This window comes from Mustela nigripes, chromosome 3 (genome assembly GCF_022355385.1).
Source record: "Mustela nigripes isolate SB6536 chromosome 3, MUSNIG.SB6536, whole genome shotgun sequence".
NCBI classification, from domain to species: domain Eukaryota; kingdom Metazoa; phylum Chordata; class Mammalia; order Carnivora; family Mustelidae; genus Mustela; species Mustela nigripes.
In genome coordinates this window covers 14,134,887-14,159,494 of record NC_081559.1, presented here as the reverse complement: position 1 = coordinate 14,159,494, position 24,608 = coordinate 14,134,887, and the positions used below count along the sequence as shown (strand labels likewise).

Here is a 24,608-nt window from a genome sequence, read left to right as displayed (position 1 = left end):
TTTTAAAAATATATAGTTTTTTTCCTCTCAACCTCTTTAAAGTTGGAGGGGAATGACTAAGAGAAAAAAAAATTGAAGATTTGGAACCAATCTGTGATCTTTACACCTGATGCTAGGTTACATTAGATTGTAAGGATGCAGTCCTTAGCGATCTCCAAATTCCAGCGATTTCCCCCACAAATAATTTTTAGAATTTTTTACAATGTAATTTTATGACCACTTTTTATGACTGCTGTGGTGACTTTTTTATTTTCTATGTGTTATACAGACACCGTACAACACAGCCTTCATTGGGCATCTCTGACTAGTTCTGCTCTATGCATATGGACTAAACCCCCGAGCCTGAACACCGACCTGGCATATATAAACCACCATACTTAGGGAAACATATGGCTGATTCAGAAAAAGTGATTTACCAAACAAAAGGAAAAAATCCTCTGTGTGTACTTCAGGATAAAATTAAGTGTACCAGCTAAATGTCTACCTATGAAGTAATGAATTACTTATAAACAGGTACTGTCTTTCAGTTTATCACAGTTTACCACAAAGATCAGGTACTTTAATTTCCAGAGCAAGTAAAGAAATAGAAGGAATAACTGACAATATTATATTTCCTGCTACTTAGACACACTCATTTTTCTATATATATTTGTGAAAAAGAATGTACTATTTATAAGTTATTTCAGGCTAGAAGTGTCTGAAAAAAAAATATGAACTGAAGTAACAACATTCATAAAAGTACACAGGAAAAAAAACTCTCAAGAAGAACAGACTTTATTTTTAACATAAAAGTTCTATTTTCTTGTGAGGCAGCAGTAAGTGTCAGATACAGGGAATACATAAGTACATAATAACAATATTTATCACCATTGGAAATGCTATTTTTTGGGACATTTTTGTTAGAAAAACAAAATTTTTAAAAATTGCATTTTAAAAAGATTTACACAGCTTAAACAGAGATGAAAGATACAGACTTTTAAAAGAAAACCATAAATTAAATTCTTCAACAGGATTGTATAAACAAAATATTGTTCAGGGCTGCTCTGCTTATCATTAATTTAAGCAGAGTAAAACTTAAACCTTAAAGTGCGAAGTATTCTTAGCTTTTTTAATGCAAATTCAGCACTTCCGCTGGTCCGGTTTTGAGACATCACAATTCCAAGCATTAAGGAACGAATCTTAAGTTTAAAACAGTAAACTGAACTCAGTAATGGCAATTTTTCTTTTATTTCCTTTAACAGAAGAAAATCTTGACAACCCAATCCTAATCTTGGAGAGAAGGCTATAAATTCTGCCATTTTAAAAAATATCTTCTTTCCAGCAAAAGCCAACCATTAAAAAGGAAAAAAAAAAAAAAAAAAGGCTTTCTTGCTGCCAGTTACTCCACAGTTAGCAATAGCACCTTCTAAAAGGCTGATTTGGCTTGTCATAAGAAGTAAGAAATATTTTAAACAAAATGAAGACTCTAGTTCAAAAATAATTTTGGCATCCATCCTCATCATATTAATCAAAGAGGCAGAACAGGTATTTTAAAAATATCACTGCTAACAAAAGCCATGACAAGGAAGAGACTTAGTCATGATCAGAAACAACAATCTTTTTATGTTTTCATCATCAGAAGGAAGACATCAAGAGTAAAAAATAACTTAAGAAACTTAAGACAAAGAAAATAACTAGAGAATAGCTCCTTTTGCCAAAACATACATGCCACCTATTTCTTTTCCTGCAATGGAAGCAAATTTATTGAAAACTTTAAAAAATTTAAATTATATTCCCATTGAAGCTATCCTAATTTACCTTCTATACAGTTTTCTACAGAATAACAGGATAATTATGGAATATAATTTTAGAAAATATTCTTTTGAAAGGAGATCCATTTCTTTTAAAAATCAGCCATCTGTGAACTAAGGGTTAAGCAAAAGAGCTGAATGGACCTATGGGTTAATATTTTTCAAGACTGCAATAAAGCTCATACGCTTAAAAATCAGCCCTTTGGCACTGGCAGTTAGAGCTGTTTGGACCTTGTACCTTTTTGTCTTTCTTTCAAATCTCAGGCTCTATTTCTCCCAAACCCAAGGGATATGTTTGGTTGCCCTACAATTAATTTACCTGCAAATTCACATTCCCCTTACAACCAAACATTCAAAATTCCACTTATAAGACTATGTAAATAATAACTCTCCAACTTGTTCTCCTATTCCGGTTTTAAATTACTTTAGATTCAGGAGATCTGAAACTCTACAGAAAGAAGTGAATCACACATATATGCACAAAAGGGAAAAACTGTTTATAAAGTGGCATTTTACTTATAAAACACCCCTGTGATTTACAGGAATGGACAGAAAATAAGTGTAAGGTATAGAACAGATTTAATAAATTCAAGTAATCCCAAAACTGAGGGTTTTTAAAACTTGTTTTTAACTTCCTCCTCCTACCATTCAGATCAACTCACCTGGTGAGTTTCATTACCTTTTCTTCTGTACTTCTGGATAGAGCAGTTCTCAGGGGCGAAAAGGTAAAGTCAAGACACGTAACAAATAAGGCAAAGAATCAAGGTTCTCAAGAAACCAACAAACCAGAAAATTTAGATCCTGAAGAACTGAGTTTTACTGATTGAGAAGCCACAGTGTACTAATTCCAAGTAAAGTAGTTTTGGATGGAGAAGGTACCGAAATTCAGCAGTGCTACCAACTGAAACCTGACAGACTTATACAAATGTTTGAATTTATCTAATTTGCCTAAATACATCTCCATTTTAAACTTCATAGGGCATAATTTTAATTACTTAGATGTTTTAAAGGTGCATGAGTATAAGAAGTCCTTTCAGAAGATTTATTGCTACCACGAGGTTTCCTCTGATGGTTTATGTCCGAACAAACTGACATATTAAACTTTCTAAACTGTTCCCTTTTACAAGTATTTAAATTTTTTTCTCCCTATAGTATATAGAGGAACATTAAATTATTGCATCATAGGTAGTATATGAAGATCTTAGAAGGATGCTTTTTATCAATACTGTTTGCCGAAACTCATTTTTAAAAAGAGCTGCTCCTTACTTTCACTGCCACGTACACGAAACATGATACCGTTGGCACGTGATACTGGCAGTGATTGTATTAAGGTGAGCCTAAATCCAAAACTGTATGGATTTTTCAAAGATCTCTGTTGTTTATATGCTCCGAAGCTCTCCTGGCCTGTCTTCCCCACTGTGTGGAATGCTGGAGGGAAAACTAGCAAAATCTGTAAGCAACATTATCTCAGTGTCAGCCACCGTCAAGAAAATGTCAGTCGCAAGATTCTGTGACTACGGATTGCTATTCAATGGATTACACTCCTGGCAAACTACTGACCCTGACCAACTCCACGAGACAACAACATCACAAAAGCAAAGGAGGAAATCCATGCACAGTCATTTTAGGACCTCTTGGAACTATGATACAGTAATGATAAAGAGAGATTGTGTGATAAGCATTTTGTAGAAATCCAAAGGGGCTCCTTACTCCTAGCTAGTCATCAACACTGGGTAGTTTCCTTTTGGCTCACTGACTTTTCAACCAAGTTCCAATGATGGGTGAGAACATGTTAAAGCACTTGTCTCCAGACTATAACTTTTCTGACCACACGGTGAAATGTATACAGGTGTAGTGAAGAAAACAGTAGTTTTACAAGTATTTCACCCAAAGCACAAACTTCTGACATCAAAAAACATAAATCACATAATGTACTCATATTTAATATTGCTTTTTATCTCTTGTTATATATTTGCTCAATGCATTTACCTATCAATTCTTGTTTGGGAGAAAAACATAGTCATGAGATTAAGATTGCTGGGAAAATGTCAACAATCCCTTTGGTCCCAAAGCTAGAAACAGCTGAGAAAAGCACACATCTAGAAAGGGAAACAAGAAACAAGAGGCCACCAAAGAATCTCTGAACATCCTGTTTGCTACGTTTCAGAAAATGTAACACTGGCATTATAAAATAGTCATTTTCATATAAAAGATGGTTCTTGCAGCATCATTCATGTCTCCCTTCAGGAATTATGTTTGCAGGGATCAGTTGTTTGTTTGTTTAAAGAAGTTTGATTTGAAAACAAAAAAATGATGTGATACCGGCCCTCCAAAAGTAAAGAATGAGACCTTTCTTGTTTCAACCAGTGCTTTAAGAAAAAGCAGGCTAAGCAATGAGGATCCGCCTTCACGAGTGAGCAAAGCCATCAGAGGGCGCTGCCTTCTTCCAGAAGCCACACTGTGACTCGTCCCCGCCTAGAGCTGGAGCACACTTCACAGCCAACCGGGCGCGCGCGATGCCATCACAGAGAAATGATCTGAGGAGGTTCTCAGTTGCTCGGAAAACCGGCCACATGGCCCTGTGACCTATCCTTCGGCTTCCTCAATGGGTTCTGGTGGTGGGAGCAGAGAGGCCGAGGGCATGACTGTACTCGTTCCTCGAGAGACTCGGTCTTGCTCTGTGTTTGTAGACAGGGAGGCCACAGCGATGGGCTGCAGCAGCGCGGTGGTCATGCCTGTGCTAACTGTCAGACTGTGACCAGAGCCCTTGAGGGTGAGATCTGGTGTGGGAAGGAGTGGCTTGAGGATGCTGACGAGGCAGAAGGCAGAGCCGCTTTTAGGAATGAAATTCACTTTGTTTTTGTCGGGACAGTAAAAGGCTGGGATTTCATGGAGTTGTTTTGGCCTAGGCACAGAACAGACAACCGGTTGTTGTTAAGTCACAGATCATGGGAAGTAAGTTCTTTCACTATTTTTTTTTTTTTTTTCTAAACAGGTAACTTACACATACAAGAAACAGCAAAAGCTTCAAATGCTATGGGCCAAAATGGAATTAGACACATAATTCAAAATATGTACTTAGAATGCCAAAAGGACATCATTTATTTTTGCTGCTTTCAGTTCCCTGAAGAATCCCGTGCACCATACTGGGGACCCAGGCCGACGACCTCTGCATCTCAATGAAGATCTAAGACAGCCATTAGGAATAAACAATTTCCTAAGGCAAAAGAAATTCTAGATGTTTAAAGACAAAAATATGTTCCACTACTATGGTTCTTCCAAAGCCTGTTCTATTCTGAAGGGAGAAGGCAAGTCAATTAATGACACAGCATATCCCTCTCTTGCTAAATCCCACCACTGTGCGCCTAAACTGTGGTAGGTGGGAGTTTTCTCTTCGAGTGTGCTTAAGAATCCCTTTGACTCAAACAAACTTTCTGAGTTAACCCAGATGGTTGTCTGAGAAACAGAAGGGAAATGTGAACTCGAAATAAACTAACCACGGTCCCTTCCTGTCTCCAGGTACTCCCGAAACGAACCAGATGGTTGGGAACGGGTAGTATTAGTGGTGTCCTATGAAAAAAAAGAGACTAAAAAATTAAATTGTTGAATATGAAGTGCCACAAAATTAAAAAGAAATTAAGGTAGGAGAACCTAAGTAAATCAAAATTCGGGTGGGAAAAGGTAATATGATCATACGATAAAAGTATGATTGGTTCTTACCTCTCCTAATGAAATTTTAAAAATTTAAATTCAAGTGTGCCAACTCTGCATTAGATTCTGGGGACCCCCAAAATGAAACAATCCGCAGGAGACTGATTAAATATGTAGTTTTGTGTGTGTGTGTGGGGGGGGGGGGGAAGTACTGGTAATAGAACTGTATTTCAACATAATTAATCCCATTTGTAATCTTCCATGTTTTCTGCATTTAAAACATTATTCAGGAAGTTATGAATTACTTCAAGCATCCCTAATCTTTGCCACAGTGCCAATGGTATCCACAGAACAAAAAAGGTTAAGAACTCCTGTAAAGGGTCCAAGAGATGTGATAAAAATATCTTATAAAAGGTTTACAGGTAGCACGGGAGAGTGGATAACCTGTGGCACAGAGGAAGAGGGAGAATTTGGTTAAAAAAAAAAAGGCTGACAAGGGAAGTAACATCTGAGCTGAGTTGTAAGAAATTAATAATCAGGGACACTTGGTTATTAATCAATTATTAATATTGATTATTATCAATTAATCAGTCAATTGACTAATTGATTGATTGATTAATCGATTAAATAGATTAATCAATTATTAATTGATTAATATGATCCCAGGGTCCTAAGATAGAGTCCCGCATCAAGCTCCTTGCTCAGTGGGGAGCGTTCTCCCTCTGCCTGCCACTCTTCCTGCTTCTGCTCTCTCTATAACATAAATAAATTAATTAATTAAAATCTTTTTAAAGATTAATAAACAATAGACCTGGGGAATGGTGCCACCCCTCCAAAAGCTCCAAGTAGACAATGCTTTTGGTGGGCAGATTTTATTAATAGTGAATCCTACCCAAGGACAGCTTTGACAAATACAGTAATTTAAGAACAAAGAAATCATTTAACTGGTGATTTACTTATGCACTGTTCCAATATACAGTGGAAACGTCAAGTACTTTTAGGGCCACAAGTGTATTTGGATAGATCAGTGATAAGAAGGGAACACATTCCTCTAATATATGAGAGTGTGGTTTTCAATTCCTTAAAGAAAACAGGAGGTTGAGGTTAGGTTTCCATAATTTAAAAATGCTTAAATTTTCTTCTGAAGGTGGAATTATTAGAAATAACTTTCATTCTTAGGGAAAAAGGCCAATCCTCCAAATGAGGTGAGGCCTAGGTTTTTACTTAATTAATTTTTTTGAGGTTATCTTGTTAAAAATTAATTTCCTTACTGCTTTCATTAAAACAGAGCTCACAGAAAATAATATAAACAGTAAGAACTAGTGCCAAGATCAAACAAAACATTAACAGTAAATAGCACCAAAATTCCCCCACCAAAACCTTCCTTTGTCCCCTCTTCCAGTGGCCACCCCAACCTCGCAGAGGAATCACTCCTGACCTCTAACATCTGTCTAGAAGCAAACCACTCATCCAACACCGGGGTGGAAAACCGGTGTATACCTACGCTAGCAGAAGCCCCAAGTACCAATACTACTTCAAAGCTTTCTTCAACTCAGTAAGCATAAATAGAGGGGGAAAAAAAAAATCTCAGAACTAACTTTACATTTTTATTTTTCCTTAAGAAATTATTCCAAAAGGATTGTGTCTCAAAGTGGATATAACTGTTGGAGCTATCTTTCTGAAAACCTGATGGATGGGCTGCAGAGTAATTCTAGGTATTCTTATACTGATGCAAGGAATTCTTGCTTATCTTTTTTAAAAGGCTTGTATATGTATCTTTAAATGCAGGCATAAATTAGCAGCAAAGAAAATGGTGGATCCAAGTTACTTATAATCGAAAGGAGGGAGAGAGAGAGGAGGGTCATGTTATATTTTTAATAACACCGCTATACTGCAAAGAGGCCGTAATACCTAGGAATGTAAGGTAACTAAGGCCAAGGAATTCTTTAGTTTGGAGGAAGAAATAGCACATGTGACTTTCTTTAAAAAAGGACTAAGTACAGACGATACGGCTATGGTATGTGCTGTATCACAAAGAACAGAAAGACTAAAAGTACAAGCTGTGGTTTAAATTCTGGGTCTAAATTCAACCACCCATTTTCTTTCAGGTAAATCAACATACAGTTCTAGAAACAACCCTCACCCCACTCCGATCCCCAGTTCATGTCAAAGTTACTGCCCCCTTTTTTTTTTTTTAATTTTATCTATTTATTTGACAGAGAGAGACTCAGTGAGAGAAGGAACACAAGCAGGGCGACTGGAAGAGGGAGAAGCAGGCTTCCCACAAGGAGCAGGGAGCCCGATGCGGGGCTCGATCCTGGACCCTGGGATCACAACCCAAGCCAAAAGCAGTCGCTTAACAACTGAGCCACCCAGGCTCCCCGAGTTACTGCCTTTCAAACATTAGTTAAGAGTTAAAAATATTCTTCAAGGAATGATTAAATAACCCTAAAATGTTTAACTGGGACCAATAATCTATGTTTGTTTGTTGCTAGTGTGTCCAGTGGGTTTGCTCTCATTTTGCCAGAGGTAGGTAGGAAGAGACTAATTTTTTAGACCTTGAGTCATTTGTTTTATTGACAGAAACTTAAAAATTACCTCTAAGGAATCCATTCTTACGATACTGTTGTTCGTATCTGTAACGTATCATCATCATAACAGTATTGTTACGATACTGTTGTTCATTTATTTTTGAAATGTAATGAAAATGTTTAAGAAAGAATAAGTTTCTGTATGCCACACATCCTTCCTATCAGTATAATGTATAACAAACTCTGTACATTTTAAAAAGAGCAAGTTTACCTACCAATAACAGATGGATGTGCCATAGAACATGTACGATGTTAGAGTTTACCTTCTATTTCTCTGATCTAGCTATCCATCCACACACACACAGCCCTATCCATTCTTCCCTCCCTTTAGATACAAATAATGTAACAGCATATACATAGTTCAGATACTAAGTCCTGAGAAATTTTCCAAATTCAAGGTTAAAGCCAGATACCACATGACACCAACCTAAATAAGAACTATTCAGTCAGTGATTTATAAAAGGAATTGAAACTGTTTTTGAACCAATCAACGATTTCTCTACATTCAGACAATCTTTTTTTTTTTTTTTTTTTAAGATTTTATTTATTTATTCAGAGAAAGAGAGAATGAGCATGTGAGCATGACAGCGGGGGGAAGTGGAGGGAGAGAATTCCAAGCAGACTCTATGCTGAGTGTAAGCCCCATGCGGGCTCAACCCCAAGATCCAGAGATCATGACCTAAGCCGAAATCAAGAGTTGGGCGCTTAAGTGACTGAGCCAACCAGGCACCGCCGCATTTGGGCAATTTTAACTACCAATGAGTAAATCAATGAGCTCAAATCTAAAAAGGTCCATTTGGCCCATGTGACTTTTACTTAGTAAAATGATTCTACATCTTAAAAACTCTTCTGGAAAAGTCTAAGCCAGCATCTGCAACTTGGGCATAAAAAATTATGAGGTGCTGGGTGCCTGGGTGCCTCAGTGGGTTAAGCCTCTGTCTTCGGCTCAGGTCAGGATCTTGTGGTCCCTCGATCGAGTCCCCCATCGAGTCCCCTGCAATCAGAGAGCCTGCTTCCTCCTCTCTCTCTCTCTGCCTGCCACTCTGCCTACTTGTGATCTCTCTCTGTCAAATAAATAAATAAAATCTTTAAAAAAAAAATAGGGTGTTTGTCAGAGAAGCACAGTCCTGGTCCTGCCTCCATATTTATGCATTAGGCCTGGAATGAGGCTTGGGAATCTGCAGCTCCAACTCATACCCCAGAAGATGATGATTCAGGGAGTCCATGGAGCAGGTCTGGAGAAATTCTGCTTCAATTTTCGCTGGCACCAGTCAAGCTTTTAGTCTAACATAGCAGGCAAGGGGGGTGGGGGCAGGGGAGCAGCTGCTAAAACGGAGTTTTCAATTACTGTCACAAAGGCAGACAGGACACTGACAGCTGGGATTTCCTAGTATAGAAATTGAGGGAATTAAAAAAAAAAAAAAGAAAGAAACTGAGGGAATTCAAAAACAATGCTCTTTGCTTGGCGAAATTATTCAGCATTTAGGTGAAAGGAAGCACTGACCGGAGCACACAGATGAACAAAAGGATGCCATATTTCAAAAGGATTCCAAGATGTTCATAAAGGAGGGAAAAGATCGATGACATGAGTCAGACAAGGCTAGACAATCTTCACATTGTGCTTCAGGTTTCACAAGCGAGAAAAACCCAGAAGGGTGACTCTAAGACGTGCAGCCACACCAAGACTAGGTATAGGTAGCGAGAGCTCAGTACTACCATCACACCCCCGAATAACGTCCAGTCGTGCATCTGTGGTCTCGCGCATACTTACAATGCTGTAGCCATCACTTACAAAGCGAGGAGCCATGGCTACTGAAATTACTAAGGCTAATTCTGAGCAAATTTTGAGTCTAAAATTATAGTGCTTCCCCTGGAGTACCAGTCAGCAGAAATATAAGCACAGGAAATCATGTATTAACGGTCCTGGACACGATTTAAAATCCTGCTGCTTGGGGCACCTGGGTGGCTCAGTGGGTTAAAGCCTCTGCCTTCGGCTCAGGTCATGATCCCAGGGTCCTGGGATCGAGCCCCACATCGGGCTCTCTGCTCAGCGGGGATCCTGCTTCCTCCTCTCTCTCTGCCTGCCTCTCTGCCTCTTTGTGATCTCTGTCAAATAAATAAATAAAATCTTAAAAAAAAAAAAATCCTGCTGCTTACATTATCATCATCACAGTAACCCGATTCTACAAAGTAGTAGAACTCTATTTCCTATACAGATAGACAAAATATTTCTAATACCGTTTAAAGAATTAGAGACCAAAAGTACATAAAATCTGAAGGGAATTCAATCCTTGAAAGAAACTGGGTATTTGCTGATATTAAGCACTGTTGTTAATTTTGTTTGGTGTGATAATAATATTTTGGTTATGTGGGAGTACTATGGTTACTTTTAGGAGACAAATATTAAATTGTAGTTACAGTGAAGTGTCATGTTATCTGTAACTTATTTCCACATACTTTAGCAGAAACTACCAGCACCATGTGCAGACGAAGCACGCATCAACAGAATGTCAACTACGGAGTCTGGGCTGCGGATATACGGGCAATCACTGTGCTGTTCTTCAACTTACTCGAAAATTCTCATAATAGAAGTTATTGGGATACTTACGAGCATTCTTCAAAGACTTTGACCCTTTCACAGCCCTCGGGAGGTTCCCTTTTGAACATGTAACTGTTGTTAGGTTTTGGTGACGTTGCATATTTGGGCAAAGGAGAGTTGTTCCCATTCTCTGCAAAACACGGCATGCTGGATTACTAAGGCATTATTACCACATAAATGCAGTCATAATACACTCACGTGTACATGGCCTCCCCCCACACTACTTGAGGCTAAGAACAGTGTTTTATTCATCGACACGCCCCTCGTAAGACACAATACCTGCTAAAGAGGGGATAACTCATGTTGGTTAAATAAACTCATAAACAAAACATGCTTATTTCTTTTCCACTTACAGTTACTACAGCTTAGGCCTATCTCACTTGACCCCGACACCCTGCTCCCTTACTTCTGTTACAGGACCAGCAGTAGGACTCAAATGCCGGTTCCTTTCTTCCAGCACAGGTAGCTGAGCCGGCTCTTCCCTGTGGCTTGTCATTCACTCCCCGCCTGCCCTGCAGCATTTCTTAATTTCTCTGCTCCTGTAAGTACGATCTCTGCTCCGGGCAGTGAGAAGCAATGTACACCAAAGGCTTCCGTTCTGCCTGTGAACTTCCCCATACCTAACAGGTTCATCTCTAGTCATTTGCCAAAACTTCCTTCAAAGTCTAGCTCGAAGTTTTGAAATCTTTCCAAATTAACCCTATCGAAGCAAAAACTTCAACTCTGGCATTCCTGTTCAGGGCTGACATCCTCAGCTTCCACTACATTAACTTAAAATTCCTAATACATTACCTAGGTGTCCTAAATTTTCAGTCTGACTGTGTCGACTAAGCCATAAATTTTTTGCAGGCAGTAGCACTGTGGCCTTGTTTACTTATAAAAGAAACTCAGAGAAGCTAACCAGTCACCAGTTCTCCTAAGGTCAAATAAAGCATTACATATAATTCATGGAGGTCCAACTTGCTACTGAAGTGAAAGTAGAAAGTATGGGGAAAAAAGGGGCAGAGTTTAATGGCCACGTTTTTTTAAGGGTGGGGGGCAGTGTTACATTTGATTGAGCACTAAGTACCAGGAGCTGTGCTAAATGGTTTATATTTACCGTTCCTTTCAATCCTAACAATACGTATAAGTAGTAGTTAATTATGCAGATTCCAAGCAAAAGACTGAATTCTGTAAAAGGTGTCAGACCTCCTACAGAGTGGAATCACCTGGGAGCATTAGAAACTACTGGTACTGGGACGCCTGGGTGGCTCAGTTGGTTAAGCAGCTGCCTTCGGCTCAGGTCATGATCCCAGGGTCCTGGGATCGAGTCCCACATCGGGCTCCTTGCCCTCCGCAGGGAGCCTGCTTCTCCCTCTGACTCTGCCTGCCATTCTGTCTGCCTATGCTCGCTCTCGCTCACTCTCTCTCTCTGACAGATAAATAAATAAAATCTTTAAAAAAAAAAAAGAAAAAGAAACTACTGGTACTTGTATTGGACCTCCCCCCCTCCCCCGCCCCGGGCTTGTGATTTAACTGGTGGAGGGTGTTGGCCTGGAATAGCCCTATTTTACTTAACTTAAGCTGGTTTAAAAAGGGGGGGGGGGGCTCGAAATAATAACATTTACAACTGCCCATAGCTTTAACGGACTTCCTCAGGAAATCTTATGTTCTTTGCACTTGTTACAGCCTCAGTCATTTAGGCAACCAAATGATGGCCAATTGTAACTTTTTAGGGCATTCATCACACTTGGAGTAGTAGGCTCTAAACTGGGCTGCAGAATTTACAAACATATCATTGCTCTCAAGTACACAGAGTAACTTGGGTTAGGCTAACAAAATACCGCCCTGATACAGATGACAGGCCATGTTTGTTTTAAAAGGCAAGAACATTAGTAAGTAATATGCAAACAGCTTAAGTCTCCAAGTTATCTTCTGAGTTGCACAGAGACTTTGGACTGTAAGTAGCCTTCCAACCTTTCACTACGGGCTGGCCTTCAATACTCATCTTGCATTGACATAAGTCAGCTTAATTCATGTTAGAAATGTCACAGAAAGATATTCTGAAAAACATTAATTTGAAGTTTCAAGTTCAACTGAAAATAGTAAGGTAGTAAAAACAAGAAAACTAAGGTGAAAGAAAACAAAATCTTTCAAGACAAAATGTCCATTTATACCAAAAAGGATGTTTCCCACTAATACGGAACTAGTATTAACAAGAAAAAGAAAAAAAAAAGATACAAACCAAAGTCCATAAACCCACCCAGGGAGACCATCACTTGGCACCACAGTAAAACCTGACTGGTTTGTACTTCCAAGTTTTTAAAATCTATGTTAAGAACGTATGTCAAAGTAATTACCTTAGTAGCCTTAAGTGTGTGTGTTCTACAAAATGAACGGAACGAATGATACGACAGGGCAGCTCACTGATCTGGCAAACTCCTCCCGCACTGTACCTTTCTCCCTGGGATCGACAAGCAGGTCATCCGCCGAACAAGGGCTCTCTTCGCTACCTTCGTTGGAGATGGTGAGGAACGATGTGGGGGACACGGACTGAGAACGGCTGCTGTTGTTGCTCCCCTTGTCTGCCCCCCCGGGGGTCTGCGTGTCGATGCTGCGTGTGCTGCTACTTCTCTGCACGAGGGGGGGCGGTGCCCGATGCCCATCTGGAATATCTTGCGGCTGTTACAAAATTTCAAAAACATAAGTGTTTTATCATTGATTTCAAAATTCACCAGAAATGCACCCCCTTATCAACCCTCCCCTATTGTTCCAGATGGCTCAGAGATCAGAAGTGCCCCCTTTGTAAGGCCTATCGAGAAAAAAGGCTTTGTGTTGCTCCCCAAGTGACCTCCCTGTCTCGTAAGGCTGCCCTACTAAGCAATGCGCAGCATATGCGATGACTCTGTACTCCAGGGGTAGGTCCACAACAGGTGGTCAAAGCTTGCTGAATGATAAATGCAGTGATTCAGTTACGGCTAAGTATTTTTAAACTTGTGAAGAACTGCCATGGTAAAAGAGAGAAGAGAAAAGAAACCTAGGTATAACCCCAGGCTCCGTATCAGAAGAGGTGGTTAGCCATTGTGTGAACTAGTGATATTTGATGACAGGTCCTGTTACTTTCATCCTCTGCCCACATACATCCCCCTGTTTTTCCAAAGAAACTTTCCTTAATAAGGGAAAGGTTAATGGTAGCAATAGTAATTATAGGGGGGGGATCAAGAACATTCAGAGGAAATCCTGTGCGGCTCACTTGGGAGGAAAACCAGCGCCCTTTGGTTCATGTACCTCTCTTCTATCGGGGGGGTTACTCATCATGCAGTATGGGCAACAGCGTGTGAGGAGCTATGTCTTTCTAAGCTAAACCAACCTTTCATCTTCATAGAGCAGATATCTTAAGCTTCAATAAAATACTACTTCAAACTCCCCAATTCCTCTTTCACTGAAGAATGTAAGCTTAAATATACTGTGACACGCTCTTAAATATATACAGGAATTTTCTAACTGTGTCTTACATAGGAATCATTCTTATGTCTTAACATGTATTTTTAAAAAGATTTTATTTATTTGAGAGAGAGGAAGAGAGAGAGGGGTAGAGGGAAAGGGAGACGCAGGCTCACGGCTAAGCACGGAGCCTGAGGTGGGGCTCGATCGCTGCACCCTGGGATCATGACCTGAGCCAAAAGCAGATCCTTCAACAACTGAGCCACCTAGGCTCTCCATGTCTTATCATATTATAGGTAAGAAGAACTGCACTTCATGATCATAAAGTCAACCAAACAGTAAGGAACAGGTAGATTCCTTCTTAGAAAGTATTTGAAGTCATATACCTCCGTCCCCAACAAATTTGTAATCTAAACTTTTGTTACATGGAGTTATAGCAGATGAGAAGTGTAACACCTGTCTAGTGATTTTTAAATACAGATAAACAAAAAGTCGTTTCTGTTCAGGGACCTAAATTTAAGTCGTATCAGTTATCTCTATGAGATGCAAACAAATTAAAACTTTTCATTCACTTTCTAAGGTTGAAGTTTCTCGAAAGAGACAAATTTTCATTCTTTCTCAATGAAAAGGAAGAAACGTAAGTAAATATGGAAACTGAAACCGTAACTTTTTAAAGAATTAGAAGAGTTAATGTGGAAGGACAATTTTAAGAAACAAGATTACGTACTATAAGTTGTTCTTCCTTTTCCCCAGTCTCTTTAATGATTATTTCAATCTCCTGATTCAATCCTTCCACACTATTCCGGAACCGGGAGCCTGTTGATTTGGTGATGGGAATCACGGGAATAAGTGCACTCTTTGGAACAGGAGCCTGAAGAAAGAGCGGGGGAGGGGGGAGAAGAGAGCTTTAATAGGTTTCATTTAAATTCTGTAGTTTGAAGCATACTTCCCATTGACATGCATAACTCTAAAATAAATCAAAATCAAGTTTACAGGCCTCACAAAAGCGTGAGTAACCAAACATGTTCCCTGGTATACACAAAATAGAATTTAAAGCCAGAACTCCAGATAATCAAAGTAGAATCTCAGAAGTTTACTCAGCTCTATGAGGACTGTAAGGAGAAGGGGATTAAAGGAAAATATTAAAAGAAAGTCAATCTCAAACTTCTTTTATGACTGCAACAGAGTTCAGGTTTTAGAACATAACTTAAAATTGTCTTCTAGTGCCACAACTATCTATCCTCCAGGGAAAAAATTTTTTAAAAGGTGATTTATCAGAAAAAAATATTTTGGTTGGAAAAAACAAAATCGGTCCCAAAGTCCACATATAGCAGCAGGACTGGAGACACGAGAATACCTTCCCTGTGAAATTTAATTATTTATACTTCCACTGTGATGATTTTAATATGTTTTGCTAAGGAAAGAAAATGATATAATTCATTTTCCTCCTTTTTCCACTGGCATATTACTTTTGAAAAGAAATAACTGATTACATAATTAAAGGATATTACTCTTTCCTCACAAGATACTCAAAGTAGACTATGACACTAGAATTACAGAGGTATCTGCTCAAGCGGCTAGCAACAGCAAGCCAGAAGATCATCCCGCCTACTGTCCAGCTACCTAGTAAAGAAATGGATTAACCCATTCTTCCTGCAGGGTGGTTTCTTTGAAAAACCTCTTCTAGGGCAAGGTGGTCAAGGAGACAAAGGCAACAGGGCCTCTGATCATCACTTGTTTCCATTCAACGGATCTAACCTTTACCTGATACAGAACTTCCTGTTGAACCTATATTTCTCCTCTTCTTTTCTGCTCACCTTTATAAATAAGAATGTTTAAAAATAAGCCTAACACAACAACAATCCTTAGGAAAGGCAAATTTCCATCCTTGGCAAATTTACGAGAAAAAAGCCAAGAGGAAGCTTCTGTCTGGAGCGGACAGAAAGGAGAGACGGAAGTGATAAGAGAACAGGTAACAGGAGAAGCTTGAGGGTATGTAGAGGAGACTGGGGAACAGAGAGACTAAAAAAGGGGGAAAACGAGAAGATGCTACTAGGAGAAAATGGTACCAGAGAAAGATTGTGAGAAGGCAAGAAATTATTGGAAACATAAAATACGTAAGAGGGAAAAGACAAAATCCGAGTTGCAGCTACTGTTTACAGAGCATCCATCCGCCCCGGGCCGGAAGCACGGGTCCTCTCCCTCCGTTCGCAGCCCCGTCTCGGAGGACGTGCAATGTTCCCCAGGATACATGCAGAGAAAGGGAGACAGACCAGGGGCCCAAGAAAACTAAGCAGTGTTGCCTCTTAGGCCTCTCCTTGTTGCCACTGCCTAAAGGAGTCTAGATCAGACACGGAGCTGACTCAACGAGGCTGGTGCTATCAACTGAAAGTCTGCGTCCCTTTTAAAATGCTCTAACCTCTGCTTGACTTATTTCGCTAAGCATAGGGTTGCTGGGGGGAGGGGGTTTGGGAGAAGGGGGTGGGATTATGGACATTGGGGAGGGTATGTGCTTTGGTGAGTGCTGTGAAGTGTGTAAACCTGGTGATTCACAGACCTGTACCCCTGGGGATAAAAATATATGTTTATAAAAAATAAATAATAAAAAATTAAAAGTAAAAAAAAAATACTCTAACCTCAAAGTGGAGGTGGGGGCTGTACGGAAGCAATTAAGGTTACAGAAGAATGGGGACTTGATCCAATATAAGAAAGGAAGTACTGAGGTGACAGGAAACAGAGTCAGACTAAAAAAGCAGTCAGAAGCAATCTACAGCTCACTCGTCTGGAGTGGAGCGCGTATTCGAACATTTCTGTCACGCACTCATCCTCCCTCTGCCTGGGCTCTTCCTGTGTCCGGAAATAATGGCAGAGCAGAACACCGGCAGAGACAAAGATCTCAGGAGTTAGTACATATTTAATAAATACGGGGTTTTTTTCCTTTTAACTGAAAGATACTCAACTCTAAGCTTAATTTTCTTTTCTCAATGTCACAAAAATAATAGCTTGCACTGGATGGCATTTTCAGATATGCATTTGGTTTATAACTGCTAAGTTACAGAAATGAAAAAGGAGACTAGAAGGGAAGGATGCTCTGACAAGGTCTTTTGCAAAATGCTGACCTTCTTGGATTTTAGAATCATAAATACCTTAGTAACAGGAAGCCCAAGTTTTCTGGCTGTTATGTTGGGAAATGCACCTACACAGAAATTGCCAGTATCGTAACCGACTGTACACATGGTTACTGCTTGTCAAGGTAGCTGAGAAGTCACGCCCTACACAGCCGGTAAGAAGTTCTTCTCAAATAGAATCCAAAGAGCAGCAAGTATTTATCAACAGTTTAGTTTGTTTAAAGCAAAGCAAAAAAAAAAGAAGGAAAAGAAAGACAACTGCCACCTCCTTAAGGTCAACACAGCATTTTAGGTAAATGAAGCAAAGGTTCAACTGTAATTACTCTAACTACTTATATGATTTGAAGACAAGTAATCCACTCAAGCTGCCTGGGAGAGACTTTCTTCATTAAACACACTATGACTGTTCCAGAAGTAGAAGGTAATAGGCCTCTGATTTCATTCCTCACATAAACCATACTCTAAATTATCTTAAAAAAAAATTATTAAACTTTCACACTTCATTTCAAGGATGCCTAGGGAATTTTATGTGCATGTGTGTGTAATTTATTTTTCCCATATCTATATAGGTTTCTGTAATAAAATTTGTATTTCTAAATATAAGTCAGTATATGCAAATATAAGTGAGTTATCTTTAACTGAGAAATCATCTTCAGACAGCACTGAAAGATTAAAAGCTCTTCATTGTACTGAGGTAAAATCTCTCCTTTCCTAAGATCTATCCTTTGGAAACATCAAGAATAAGGATCTCCTATTTTCTCAACTTTTGTTTCTTTCTCTTCAAATCAGAGTATCTTCCAATCAATTAAAGGTTTAAATTAGATGAATCACCATTTAAAGTTTTATTTTTCTACTTATGTTCTCCATATGTCTATATATATTACAGTTTAAAGATCAAATTCTGCCTGGGGCAGCTGGCTGGCTTAGTGGGTTTTAAGCATCTGCTTTGGCTCAGGTCATGATTTCAGGGTCCTGGGATGGGGCCCCATGTCAGGATCCCTGCTCCGCGGGGAGTCTGCTTGTCCCTCTCCCTCTGCTCCCCCCAACTCATTTTCTCTCTTTCTCGCTCTAATAAATAAATAAAATCTTGAAAAACAGAACAAGATCAAATTCTGTCTAAAAGCTGAGAGCCAACAAAGAAAGAAAAGACCACCAAAAGGTTTGGCCAATCCCAAATCTTCTAAGATCAATCTACAACTTAAATACCTGTTTCAAAGTGTGGAGGTAAGACTGTGTATAACAGAGAGAAAGATAGGAAGAAAATCCACTGAAGCAGTAGCTGAATAGGGAAAAGATATACAGTTAAATTTTCGAAGGAAGAAAAATGTGCTTTAAGAGGAAAGTAGTATAGAAAAAGATCTAGTCAGCAATTCAGCAGAGATCTAGGAGAGAAATGTGTGCCAGAATGTACCAAATCTGAGCCCAACATAACAAAAGGGAGGGAAAAACTGTCTGGAGTGGTAAAAGAAGAAGAAAAAAAATCAGAACACATCGGAAAAAAAAAGCCTTCGTATCTTATGGGTTTTGAACCGGGTCTTCTGTGTGGCCCTGATCCCTCCTGCCCTGTCCCCCTTACTCTGGTCCTGGCCTCCAGCAATCACTGTTCTCATCCGGCACCCTGCTTTGTTCTTCTACGCTGCAGCTATACTGTTTAATAAAGGACATATCCCAAGTACCTACTCTTTTGATTTCTAAGTGGTAAAATCTTTAAGAATTGAAGAATAGCAGTGCAGAGCAGCAATTTTCATATTGAAGGTACAATGCCCTTCATTCCTCAGGTGTCAATACGTTTTTTTTCCTTTTCTACCTCACTATCCCTTTGCCCTCAAACCCACCTAGGCTGCTGCAAAACTACAGTGTCCCCAGCCCGTATGAAGTAAGAAAATCCAATGGGAGGGCTTTCTTGCTTGACGCTCTAACAAACGGCTAGAAAACACCTCCATGATATTTAATTCTCACCTCTACATTAGTTTATGGGGTGTGAAGATGCTTGCGCCTACACTCCTCTGTTACTAACATCTGATTCTAATCCCTAAACAATTTTGAAATGTGTTGGCTGTATTTTCTAAATGAGAGTATTTCTTGAAATACTCCCTAAAAATATGACATTTTAAGCATCTGAAGGCTTCATCAATTTTGGAAACCAATGAAATATGAAAGATTCTCTTCGAAGAAGCTGGCAGCATTTATTCCTCATACAAATGATTTTCCCCCTGAATTTCCAAGGAAAGAACCACTCAAAAAAGTATGTGAGAATTCTTTTCTAACTGTAATAAAACCATCATGAGCCCAAGAAAAAGACGTTTTGTTAACTAGTGGTTGTAGAGTATAATACTATGAGAACAGCAATATTGACCCTTGATTGTTGCAAAACACTAAGGAACACTAAAGGAATTTCCTCAGTAAAAGTAATCCACATAACATGAAATACAAACAAAACATTTTAATAACCTGGAAAGTCCATCAAGAGAAAAATCAAAGATCCCTTCCCCCAAATATTCAAATTTCTTAACCAAATAATAGAAAATCTATCCCTAGAAAAGTAAAATACAGAAAAAGCTTTAAGCACAGAGATACTGGACCCCAACTAAATGGCCGAAATTTGGGAGATGCTCCACAGAATGTTAAAAAATATATAAAGAATAAAATATGGTATGATCGCAACAAAAATGCAAAGAAAAAAGATGATGTCTTTAGAGGATGAGACTCTGGATGGTTTTTTTCTATTTGATTTTTTAAAAAATAACTTTATTGAGATAAAATTTTTCTATTTGGTATATTTTGTTTCTAAAATTTCTGTGATAAGCATATAAATACTTTTAGTAATAAAAGCTGGGGGTGTCCAGCTGGTTCCATCAGTAGAACATACAACTCTTTTTTTTTTTTTTTTAAGATTTTACTTATTTATTTGACAGACAGAGATCACAAGTAGGCAGAGATGCAGGCAGAGAGAGAGAGAGAGGAAGAGAAACAGGCTTACCGCTGAGCAGAGAGCCTGATGCGGGGCTCAATCCTAGGACCCTGGGATCATGACCAGAGCCGAAGGCAGAGGTTTTAACCCACTGAGCCACCCAGGCACCCCATGAGTAGAACATACCACTCTTGCGGTTATGAGTTCGAGCCCCATGTTGGGTTCAGAGATTACTTCAAAAAAAAAGGCCCAAAAATTAAAAAAAAAAAAAATCTTAAAAAAAATAAGTTCAATATGAAATTTGTAGAAAAGCCTAGTGAGAACCCAACTGGTTCATTATTTCTTTTATATTAGGTCCTACCTCAAAGAGCCCCAATGTGGGGCTTGATCTCAGGACCCTGAGATCATGACCTGAGCCGAAGGCAGAGGCTTTAAGCCACTGAGCCACCCAGGCGCCCCTCCAGTTTATTTTTTGGTTTCTACCATCTCATCTATTATTTCTAGACAAATATATTGCATTTTATGTATTTGTTTTTAATGCTGGTTGGCAGATATTTTTGGTAAGAGCTTACTGAAATATAACTCACAATACCATATCATTCACCCATTTAAAGTGTAAAACTGTTTTAATGATTATTGAAGAATTTTGCAACCATTATAATTAATTTTAGAAGCACACTAAAAAAAAATCCCTTACCCATCAGCAGTCACTCCATTTCCACCCGAGCCTCCCAGCAACAGGCAATCACCAATCTATAATGTGTCTCTTTAGATCTGCCTATTCTGGACATTTAAGGTGAATCATATGTGTTCTTTAGTGTCTAGTTCTTTCAATTAGTGTAATGTTCTCAAGGTTCCCCCATGCTGTTGCATGCCTCAGTACTCCCTTTTTATGACTGGATAATATTCCATTGATGGATACACTATATTTTATTTATCCATTCACTGGTTGATAAATATCTGGGTTGTTTCCAAATTTTATGAGCCTTGCTGTTATGAACATTTGTGTACAAGTCTTTTTTTTTAAGATTTTTTTTTTTTTCAAGATTTTATTCATTTGATAGACAGCAAGAGAGGGAACACAAGCAGCGGGAGTGAGAGAGGGAGAAGCAGGCCTCCCATCGAGTAGAGAGCCAGACAGACACTTAACAACTGAGCCACCCAGGCGCCCCTGTTTATTTTAAAGATTTTATTTATTTATTTGAGAGAGAGATAACGAGAGAGAGCACAAGCTGGGAGGAGGGGAAGAGGGAGAAGCAGACCCCCCGCTGAGGGGGAGCCTCATACAGGACTTGATCCTGGGCCTTTTGGATCAAGACCTGAGCCCAAGGCAGAGGCTTAATGACTGAGCCCCCCAGGCAATCCCCCCCACTGGAATTCTTAATTGCATTTCCCTACCGAACAAGGAATGATGGCACTTTTTCAGGTGCTTAGTGGCTAGTTGTGTATCTTCTTTGGAGAACTCCCTATTTAGATCCTTTGCTCATCTTAAAATTGGGTTATCTTTTTATTACTAGCCACAAGAATTCTGTATATATTCTAAATACAAGTGCTTTATCAAATAACATGATCTGCAAATATCTTTTGTCAGTTATATTTTTACTTTTTTGGTAAAGTGTCTTTTGAAGCACAAAAGTTTTTAATTTTGATAAAATCCAATATATCTCCTTTGTTTTGCACTTTTGATGTCACGCCTAACAAACCACAGCCTAATCCAACCCCACATTTGAGCCTATGTTTTCATCCAAGAGCTTTTAGTATCAGCTCTTACATTTAGGTCTTTGGTCCATTTTAAGTTACTTTTGTACACGGTGTGAGGTAGATGGATGTATTTTTTTTTAACTCATATTTTATTTTTTAAAGATTTTATTTATTTGAGAGAGAATGAGAGTGAGAGAGAGCATGAGAGGGGAGAGGGTCAAAGGGAGAAGCAGACTCCCCACTGAGCAGGCAGCCCGATGCGGGACTCGATCCTGGGACTCCAGGATCATGACCTGAGATGAAGGCAGTTGCTTAACCAACCCAGCCACCCAGGCACCCCTTAACTCGTATTTTTTTTTTTTAAGATTTTATTTATTTGACAGAGAGAGAGAGAGAGATCACAAATAGGTAGAGAGGCAGGCAGAGAGAGAGGGGGAAGCTCTCTCTGCCGAGCAGAGAGCCTGATGTGGGACTCGATCCCAGGACCCTGAGATCATGATTCGAGCAGAAGGCAGAGGCTTAACCCACTGAGCCACCCAGGCGCCCCTTAACTCGTAGTTTAAAGGCTAGAATTGGCATTACCCTTTTACTCCTATCTCTCCACCACTCTCCTCTGATCATCACCTCACACACATTTAAAAAACTCAGATTCTGAAGTCAAAATGCCTGGGTTAGAATATGAGCTTTGTCTCATATGACCTAAAGCAAGATTCCTTAATTCTCTGGGCCTTAATTACCTTGTCTGTAAGACAAGGACAGTAACAAGCCCCACCCCAAAAATGAGGATTAAACGCTAATAATACATACAAAAGCGGAGTAGTGTTTGCCATATTGTAAGCACTTAACAGACTTCAACTATTAATTACTGCTTTCTAAATACCACTCAGATTTGGCCATTCTCTCTAGCACCATAGCTCCTAGCTTATTTTAGGCCACTGTCATTTCGTACTTGGATTATAAACCCTATTCTCTTTTAAAAAAAATATTTTATTTATTTATGTTTGTTTGTGTGTCAGAAAGAGAGGGAGAGCGAGCACAAGCAAGGGGGACCTGTAGAGGGAGAAGAAGAATCGGGCTCCCTGCTGAGCCCCAATGTGGGGCTCGATCCCAGGACCCTAAGATCATGACCTGAGCCGAAGGCAGACCCCTTAACTGACTGAGCCACCCAGGTGCCCCTATAAACCTATAAATGGTTTTCCTGCCTCTAATCTTGTCCTCCTCCAAATTTATTCTCTACTCTGAACTGACAATAACCACTATTAAAATCAATCTGCCGCATTTAAAAAAGTAGTTTTTTGATGCCTCTAAGATGAAGTCCAAACTTCTTAATAAATGAGACATTAAGGCTTTCAGGTGTGGCTGCTATTTAACTCTCTAGCCTAATCTCTTACTAGTACTCCTACCTGGAGCCATGATTTCTTCCACCTCTAGAAGACTAGCTCAGTCAGCTTGCAGGAATCTGCTTAGACACAAATTGCTCCGAAAAGCCTTTATAGATGGCTCCAGAGCCAGTCCAAGGATAATTAATACCCCTTCTGTAACAGTGTCAACTCTCCCAAACACTACCAACACATTCATGACACGGGGTAGTAATTTTTTACTTTCAGCTATCTGACACTTTGGTGGGGGGTGGCAATTTATCACTGCATCCCCAATGAGTACTAGTATGAGCTATATCGTAGATATTTAATAAATGTTGCACGGATGGAGGAATGACCTCAAAAAGTATACAATCTCCAAGTGGTACTTTTCTCCACTAGAGAGAGAACCAACTAAAAACCAAAGCTGTTCACTTCACAGAATCATGTTCCACAGTCTGAAAGTTTCAATGACACACAACCACCACGGCACAGCTCATGTACTCATCTCTGGTTGGCGATGAGTGCTCAAAAAACTCAAGATGTTTGCCGCGTCAAGTGTACAAAACTCAAGTTACATAAATTTACTTTTCAAGTTACTCTATTTTCTAGTCCTTACCTTCTCTGGGAAGAGATGTTTCAGAGTTAAACATGAAATCTGTGCAAATGCCAATAATGTTATTCAACTTTTAAGAGGGAAGAGACAAATTTTGGTTAATTTTACTACTTTAATTGCTAATTTTAATGCAACTTAAAAAAAATCACTTTAGAAACTTACTAACTCCTAAAACATATCACGTAATTCAATAAAGTTCAATCGTAACTCTTATTCTACCTGAGGATAAAAATATGAGTTTGGAGATAAAAGGTGGCCTTATCTCTCAGAAATACATACAAATTATTAATGGATAAATTAGAGGGAGTAGAAGGTTGGCAAATTCACCTATAAAGCCACCTGAGTCTATAGCCTTTTGAAAGTAAGAGTTTGGTTTTGAGTTAGTATTCCAATTTTGACAGTTATTAATCTATTCAAATTTTTCATTTTTTAATTTTTTCAATTTTGTATTTTCTACTTCTCCAAACATAAATGCAGTTTTTTTAAGGTATTTAAATGTATTACTGTGTACTCACATTTAATAATTAAAATACCTTATAAATGGAAAAAAGCTGTTAGAAACTACAACCAAACTATAAATTTATGAAGTTGAATTTGACCCATGTATCAACATTTAGGGGCGAAATTAATTCAAAAAAACATACACTTCTACTTTCTCTTGAAAAAAAAACCACATATACTTGGCTATCAGAAGCTATCACCCTATAAAAAGGGTGGGCAAACTTTTTCTTGCTCTTTTTGACAAGGATGCCATATGATTTCAATCCGGTTAAAGAGAAATGCTCCCTGGATGAGCCATCAAGAGCCGTTCAGGGATGCCTGGGTGGCTCAGTTGGTTAA

At 39.1% G+C, this 24,608-nt stretch overlaps 1 protein-coding gene across 1 annotated transcript in view; it reads right to left on the bottom strand.

Annotated features, from left to right (window-relative positions):
• Positions 1-756: 756 nt before the first annotated feature.
• The window catches only part of FAM117B (family with sequence similarity 117 member B), a 71,249-nt gene continuing 47,397 nt past the window's right edge, over positions 757-24,608 (bottom strand). The window contains exons 5-8 of the mRNA XM_059393222.1: positions 14,782-14,925; positions 13,067-13,292; positions 10,641-10,761; positions 757-4,695 (exon numbers count right to left, since the gene is read on the bottom strand). Coding sequence (XP_059249205.1) covers positions 4,377-4,695; positions 10,641-10,761; positions 13,067-13,292; positions 14,782-14,925 — 810 coding nt within the window. The 3' untranslated portion in view covers positions 757-4,376. The remainder of the gene's footprint in view (positions 4,696-10,640; positions 10,762-13,066; positions 13,293-14,781; positions 14,926-24,608) is intronic.